Source organism: Amblyomma americanum, chromosome 1 (genome assembly GCF_052857255.1).
Source record: "Amblyomma americanum isolate KBUSLIRL-KWMA chromosome 1, ASM5285725v1, whole genome shotgun sequence".
NCBI classification, from domain to species: Eukaryota; Metazoa; Arthropoda; class Arachnida; order Ixodida; family Ixodidae; genus Amblyomma; species Amblyomma americanum.
In genome coordinates, this window is record NC_135497.1 from 544,063,365 (window position 1) to 544,071,297 (window position 7,933).

A 7,933-nucleotide genomic window follows, 5' to 3' on the forward strand; every position below is an offset into this window, starting at 1 on the left:
AGCAACACCCGGATAGAGAAATCCTCAAAGGAGGCAAGTAATGTTGTTCACAATAAATGGAAAACGCGCTGCAGTGGCGCACTGGTTATGGCGCTCGACTGCTGTACCCAAGGATGCGAGATCGTATCCCGGCCGCAGCGGCCGCATTTCGATAGAGGCGAAAAGCAAGGCGCCCGTGTGCTGTGCGATGTCAGTGCACGTTAAAGAACCCCAGGTGGTCGAAATTTCCGGAGGCCTCCACTACGCCGTTTTTCATAGCCTGAGTCGCTTTGGGACGTTAAACCCCATAAACCAACCAACAAACATTAAATGCAAAAACTCTGCAAAGAAAACAGTATTATTCCAGCTCCTCAATGCCACTCAATTCAGAGCTGGACTCTTCAGACGAGCTGCTTGAACTGCCAATGGCGAAAACTACTGGGTCAACTTCATCATCGAAAATTATATCCCTTTCCCAGGCTTCATCCTCAATGCGCTCAGCATGTGCACAAAATTTTTGCCAGTCTTCCTTTGACACATGTGCCAAAGCCTGAGGCAGAAGCTCCTCAACTTCAGCCAATGTGAAAGCTTTGTTTCTTTTTGCTACGAATCCTTTCACCATGCTCCACACCTGCTCAATCGGATTAAACTCGCAATGGTACGGAGGCAGACGCAACACTTCGTGGCCATGTTTTGCGGAAAGTGTGTCGATCACATACACAGTGTGTCCGCTCGTCGTTCTTTTGCACAAATCGAGCAACTCAGCTCGTACCATGTCTGTTGACCAGGATATACCCTTCCTTGTGAGCCATGCCTGGATTTCAATCTTCCGAGTTGATGTCGTTGGTGGCTTTTCGAGCGCAACACTATGGTAAGGGGCATTATCCATAACAATAATGCTGCTGTTAGGAATGTTTGGCAGCAGTTTGCTTGAAAACCACTCCTCGAAGTACTTGCCGTTCATCTCGGAGTGGTAATCAGCTGAAGCGCCCTTCTTGGCTCTGAAGAAGTCGGCAGCACCGCTCACAAAGCCTGTGAGGCTACTGCCTGCATGAACGAGGATCAGGCGGCCTCCTTTCCCCGATGGCGCTGGCAGACCTGTAGTCAGGCCCCTAAGAAAGGCATCTTGCGATGACTTGACAGTGCTGTCCTTCCACACATGTTGCCTGGTGTGGCCAGCATTGACCCAAGTCTCATCGAGGTATACGATGCACCTGCACGGAGAGGCAGATAAAAATACCGATTGAGTTTTTATGGTGCACCTGCACGGGGCGGGGGGGGGGGGGCAGAAGAAATATCGCTCGAGTTTTTGTTGTTATCAATGTATTCATCATAGAAATATAAAATATCGCGTATGCAATTATTACAAACTTTTGAATGGCTATTAGAATATTCTTCAATTCGTCATTCGAACTGAATAGTGCCTATTGAAAACACAAATTATATATGTAATGCTTTCGAATAATCGGCACCAAGGTGCACGGACCCGGAGAATAGAACAAAGAGCGAGAAACTAATTCTTCTTTGCAACATCCGCGATTCAGTGTCATCGCTATTTCATTCGTCTTTTATTTTATTTTAAAAATAGTATTAATGATTTCACAAAATGAGTGCATGACGTACACAGCTAGGTGCGATGAAGGTAGGCAAATAATGTAAAAGTCGCTCTCTGAACGATCATTAAAAACGAAGCGCTTACCTCCCTTGGCTCCGGAATGCTTTGATAGCTCTGAGATACCGGCGCCGCCAGGCTACTATGTCGGATCGCTCGATGAGTGCGAGAGTTCGTTTCCTTTTTTCGAACTTGAAGCCCATCTCTTTCAGCAACCTCCACAAGGTGGCTTTGCTCATATCCGGCAAATCGTCATCTCCGTTTACTTCATGCAGGATACTGTCCAAAGTCGGTATTTGTCTTTCGGCATACATACGATGCAACTTGAGCCGGATGGCGTTGACCGTAAAGCTGTCGTACTTCACACTGCGGGAGCTTGATATTGCCATCCTTTTCGGTCTTTTTTCCGGTGATTTTACTCCGCCAGAAAGACCTTCTTTCTTAAACCTCACAACTGTCCGAGGGCTCACTCCGGTCATCTCGCCCACAATTGCGAGAACGTCACGCACAGTCTTCTCGGGGCGGAGCTTCCTTATGCTTGCGTAGACATTAACTATCACCGCCTTGCAGTCTTTAGAAAACTTTGGAGACTTCACCTTGGAAAAGAAGCGAACAGGAGATGTTTTCGAAGTCGAAGCGGGGGAAGAAAACAAGCGAGCAGGTGACAGCGACGCCATTTTCACAAACAGACCTGCCGGCTCAGCTGCGAAAACCTGATACAGCCGGCGCCTGAGAAAACAAAAAATCTGCGTCACTCGGTCTGGAAAACATAAAAGAAAAATCAGTCTATTTGCAAAATAAAACACTTCCATCGGTATACTATAATATCAACTACTGTTCACTTTGCTTGTCAATTCATTTCTATTTTTATTTTTGACGCACTATATTATGATGCGGACGAGGATCGCAAACAGACACCGTAGCCTTGGCTGCGTAGACAGCTAAGTATGAAACGGAGTATAAGGAAAGGAAATTACACATTTCTCGCAGAGGCCACGGTGGCATCCCATGCGTAGTTCATGAAAATGGGTTCAGCCGCGGTGGCTGAGTGGCTAGAGCTCTCGGCTTCTCATCGGGAGTTCCTGGGTTCGAACCCGACCGCGGTGGCCGCGTTAAAGGCGCCCGTGTGCTGTTCGACATCAGTGCACGTTAAAGATCCCTAGGTGTCTAATTTATTCCGGAGACCTCCACTTCGGCTCTTCTTTTTTCCTGTCTTCTTTCACTCCCTACTTTATCCCTTCTCTTAGGGCGCGGTTCACGTGTCCGCCGATATGGGAGACGGATACGGCGATATTTCCTTTCCCCCAGAGCCAAATTTCCATAAAACGCCGATTAACTTTCATGCGTTAGGTGGAACAGCAGGTGTAATCTATGCGACACCTGCCGTGGAGACCAGCACCCGAACCACGGCCGTAAGAGAAGCGAAATGGAAATTGGTTTTAAGGAACGGAACTTACTCATCTCTCACCTGCCTCACATATCTCAGTGGACACTCGAACCACGCCGTAAGCGAAGGAAAATGAAGTCATGCGCCGCGCACGTGCTGCTTCTCTCTGGTTTCGCGCATGGCACTATGGGCCTCACAGGCTCACGGCGAAATGCTCGCTGGGTTGCGTAATCTAGCTCTCGATACAATGAAATTGAAGAAGATGCAATGCAGTATATAAAATACATCATGAAAGGCCTTCAGAAAGTTAACAACGGATATCACACTCTCAGGGAGAGCATTCCAGTCGGTAACCGTCCTCAGAAAAATAAATAAATTTAGAAGCGTTAATTTTGTGAAATGCGGAGCTAAACTATTATTGTGGTGATGAGGATTTCGAAGCGTTTCTGAAAACTGTACATAGCATTACGCCGATAAAAGAGCTGGTTCACTGATCTTCCGGAAAGACAGGCGACAGCAATTGCAGAACTAAGACGGCATCTTGCAACTCTCCAAAAGGTTGTTGATATAAAAATTCTGGACGTTTCCCATTGCGTTCGCCCAAAAAATTCTTCAGCATTCCATTTCCCTGCTTTCGGCGTCCTTGATTGTTTATTCCTCTTTTTATAAATTTCAATTCGGTTTATAATCACGAGTCTAAAGTTCACTAAGGTGGCACTTCGGGCTAGTTGGTATGACAGCGAAAAGATACGGCGCTGGAGAGATATGGCACACTGTGTATGACTGCATCCTGTTTCTCCCGGGATGTATCTCTTCTCTACCTGATAACTCGTCAAAAACAAATACGGACACTAGAGTCACTAAATAAAGACTTAGAGTACCGTCACTGCAGCACGGCGGTAAGCAGGGGCGGCCATTTTGTTGTTTATCATTGTTGCCAGATTGCCGCTTCGGCGACCTCGCCGCTAACTTTGGCCCGGCCATTTTGTAAACAACGCTGTTAGCCACCCTGCGCTGCAGCGGGGATCGTAGCCGTACGGCATGGAGCCGCTCAGATGCAAACGGTACAGCTGTTGCCTTCAGTTTATGCTTTCGTCGTGCGGAGCTGAAATGCTGCGAGGCGCGGAATTCCTGGTCACTGAGCCGGTCACCGGCAGCACTCGCAGCGTCGCAGCACTAGGACTACCACAGTTGCCCGGCTGAAAACGCATAAGCCACAAAATGGCAGCCCCCATGAACCGTCGCAGTGTAAACAAATATCACGTGATGCAAACTGACCAATGATCGTGGCGGCGGCACAGAACAATAGGAGAAAAGAGTGCCGGTACTCTAAGTCTTTATTTAGTGACTCTAACGGACACCATTCTCGCATCCTTCTCAAATGCCGCTGTCTTGTCAGCGTTTTCAATCGACACAACGTCCTCACCTGCCCCTCCCACAACTAGCCCTTCAACCATCGTGCCTTTTTGGTCCCCTCTTTCTCTTCTCACTGGGTGCCTTTCTGAATATCTTGCTAGTGAAAATGCGTTCCTCAGGCGCACAGAAGCTTCACGCCGCATTGATAGTTTTTTTCGCCCACAAAAGCCCTTCCGGCTCCCCCTCCTCCCACAGTGCGGAAGCTAATCCGAACAATGGTTAACCCCACCGCCCAACCCCGCCGCTGTGTGCCCTCCCGTCTGCCTGCGTGGGTCTATGCTAGGCAGGAAAGAGAAAAAAGAGGAAGGAGGAGTTCAGGGTCATGCGGCTCGTGGTGGCAGTTTGCTGAACTAAACGACCATGTCCCGGAAAGCTGGGCTTGTGGTGTTCCGTCAAAGGTCAAAGGTTGAGGCTTCCCCGATACATAGGGTTTTGCAGCTTTGCTTGTGAAGAAGTGCTTCTGCGCCAAAAGAATAGATAGGCTTGGGCAGGGTAAGCGATAAGATAACCGATGGTCGTTATGGGTAACCGACCGGTTTTCAACAGGATGAAAGCGTTGCAGGGGCCGCAGAAAGTTAGATGGGCGGATGGGATTAAGTAGTGGTTGCGGGTGGCTCAGGAGAAGCTCAGTTGTAGAGATATAAGAATGGCCTTTGTACTGCAGTGGCCTTACTCTAGCTGATGATGAGGCGAAGACGTTTTTCAATCTACTGTCGCCTCAGCTCTGTTTATTCACCTAATTTTGCCTAGTTTACCTAGTTTCATCTGAATATTCGAGGATGACAGCATCTTCAAGGCGGTACTGTCCCTCTGGGAAGACCACGGCTGCTCCGGCAAGCCTAAAGGGACCATGCCAATCAAAGGAGACTGACCCGGAAGATGCGGCCGTGGCTTCCCAGGCTGTGGAGCGACCAGAACATGGAGACGACCACCCGTCCAGCCAGACCTCATCGCTTTGTGGTGATGAGTCAACGATCGTGGACGGTGGAGTCAGTGGCCGATATGGCTGACATGGGCAACGAGGGCTTTAAGTTGGTGAGCCATCGCAAGCAACGAACGGTCGTGATCCCGGTAGTGGTTGAGCCCACAGAGAAAGGGGCTGATTTAAGAGAGAAGAATCCCATCTTACTTTTCGCGGCCATTCAATTACTGCTGGGATCAGCTCCGATTCGTAGTCGGTTCACCATGCACGGGGCTCTTCAGCTGGACGTCTCGACGGAAGAGCAGGTTGACTAACTCCTGTAGAGCTCTCAGATTTTTGGCATCAAAGTTAACGTGCGGCTACCCCATTCCTACATGAAGAACACCTGTGTTATTAAGGGCGTACCAAAGTGGTATTCAGACCGCGACCTACTTGATTATCTGAAACCACAAGCTGTACTGCACGTGAAACAACTTGTGCGGCGTGTGGAGTCTCCAGGAAAAGAATGGGCTGCAAAACTTACCTACTCGATCGTGTTGACATTCGCTCCCAACTCAGAGCGCTCCGAAAAAAGTCGATCTGGGATTCACAAAACACACAGTTGCAGATTTCACTGAAGCTCCTCCACGGCGTTTTAGATGCCAACGGTTTGGGCACGTGGCCAAAGGTTGCACAAAGGATCGACGCTGTAAGCGGTGCGGAGACGAGCACAACTTTAAAACCTGCAAGGCCGATTTTGCTTGCGCCAATTGCGATGGTGATCATATAGCGAGTTTCGGAGGCTGCCCCTTCCGTGTGAGCGCTCTGCACCATCGAATATCCTTTATTTCTGATCCCAAAACCCAACCGACTGAGACGCCTGCCCAGGATTAGACGAGTGCCCACTGTTAGAGTCTGATGTGGTTACGTTACCCAACAATGTTCCTAAGAGACCTGAGTCCAGCAAGACGCCAAGGTCTAGTGCGCGCGAGTCGGTTGTTCGACTTCCAGCAAAATGTGTCCATGTTCCTGAGCGGCCGGATCACAGCCAGACTCAACGGCAAGGGGGACTCTCATATGCACAAGTGACAAAAAAAAACAGCTACTGCGGCCAAGAGTGTGTCTCCGTCGGCATATTTTGTCGATGTTGTGAGTGCGTTGCACAAATTAAGGAGCTCAAAAATCAAGGTATGTCTGACCTTCATGATTTGTTTGGCGCCCTGCGTTCACATGCTCTAGCGATGCCACCTGGTAACCTGAAGAACTTCCTACAGCTAGTGCTTTTTTTTGAGTCCCTAATTATTACAATGGCAGCGAACTTCCTTGCGATCTAATATGGATTGGTTAAACCTCGTGGATCACATATGCACCAAAAAGTGCCGTTTATATTGCAGTGCTGGGATTTTAAGCCGGTTAGTTGAACTAAAACTATTTTTGAAAGAGACTTGTCTTCCTGTAATGGCCCTGTCAGAAGCTGGCCTGCCAAGCGGGAGATGTTTGACTGGACATGTCACCCATAAAAACTGCAGCATAAAGTCATTACCTGCAGTGAGTGCCGCGCTTTACAGAACAAGGGAAATTCCACATGTTTCTCTAAGCGTTACCGGTCTTTGCACGGATGACATTGAGGTAGCGGCTCTGAGAATACAGCTCGGCTCACGAACCCTTTTTATTGCATCCGTGTACGTGTCCCCGCGGAATGAGGTGGCATTGTATTTGTTTCTATACAACCGCTCTGCGACCGCTGCCCAGCTCCTCGAATCATCTGCGGTGATTTCAACGCCCATCATGGCGTCTCGGGTGACAGGAACACGGATTCCCGTGGATGCAAACTCGTAGACGTTATTGACAGTTTGGACCTGTGTGTTGCCAATGACGGAAGCCCCACTTTCTTCCGGCCTCCAGCCTCAGCGACAGCTAAAGACCTGACACTGCATTCATGTGACGTCCGTGTGAGTTGTTCAACAGCGCCTGACCGCATGGGAAGTGATCACTATCAAATTTTTGTGTTTTCTGCCTACTTTCGTATGCATGGTCCTAAAATTAGCAATGTTATCAACTGGGACAAGAACAGAGAACACCTAGAACGTGTTTCTGGTGATGTTGTTGACAAAATGATTTCTAGTAAGCTAGCAGCAACTACGGCGGTGAAGGTACCTGATCATTTTCCGGGCCCGGTTTTAAAACTCAGGAATCTTTGCGCAGCGAGAAGAAGGGTGGAGCACCAGCTCGTGCGGAAGAAGGACAGGCAACAGAAGACCAATTTCAATAGGCTGAATTCTGCCATTAGACAGAACACGAACAAGCAGTACAGGTTGCAATGGACCTCATTCTGCGCAAGTTTGACTGTGTTCTCACCGATGACGAGAATATGGCGAGCTATTGGCAGCCTTGCTGGATAATCTCGTCCTTCGAAGCCTTTTGAAGCTCTTGCAATACGCAAAGAGAAACCTATTGTGTGCTTGGCAGGGGAATTTGCAGACGCACTCGTACGTGCTAATTATGATATATATATATATATATATATATATATATATATATATATATATATATATATATATATATATATATATATATATATATATATATATATATATATATATATATATATATATATATATATATATATATATATATA

At 47.9% G+C, this 7,933-nt stretch overlaps 1 protein-coding gene across 1 annotated transcript; it reads right to left on the reverse strand.

The window, feature by feature from the left end:
- Positions 1 to 262: 262 nt before the first annotated feature.
- Positions 263 to 2,096, reverse strand: LOC144107974 (uncharacterized). Its single transcript, XM_077641233.1, has 2 exons — positions 1,679 to 2,096; positions 263 to 1,193 (listed from the first exon to the last, which is right to left on the reverse strand). The coding sequence occupies exons 1-2, from the start codon at positions 2,068 to 2,070 to the stop codon at positions 338 to 340; spliced, it is 1,248 nt and encodes a 415-aa protein (XP_077497359.1). The 5' UTR covers positions 2,071 to 2,096; the 3' UTR covers positions 263 to 337.
- Between the last annotated feature and the right edge of the window lie 5,837 nt (positions 2,097 to 7,933).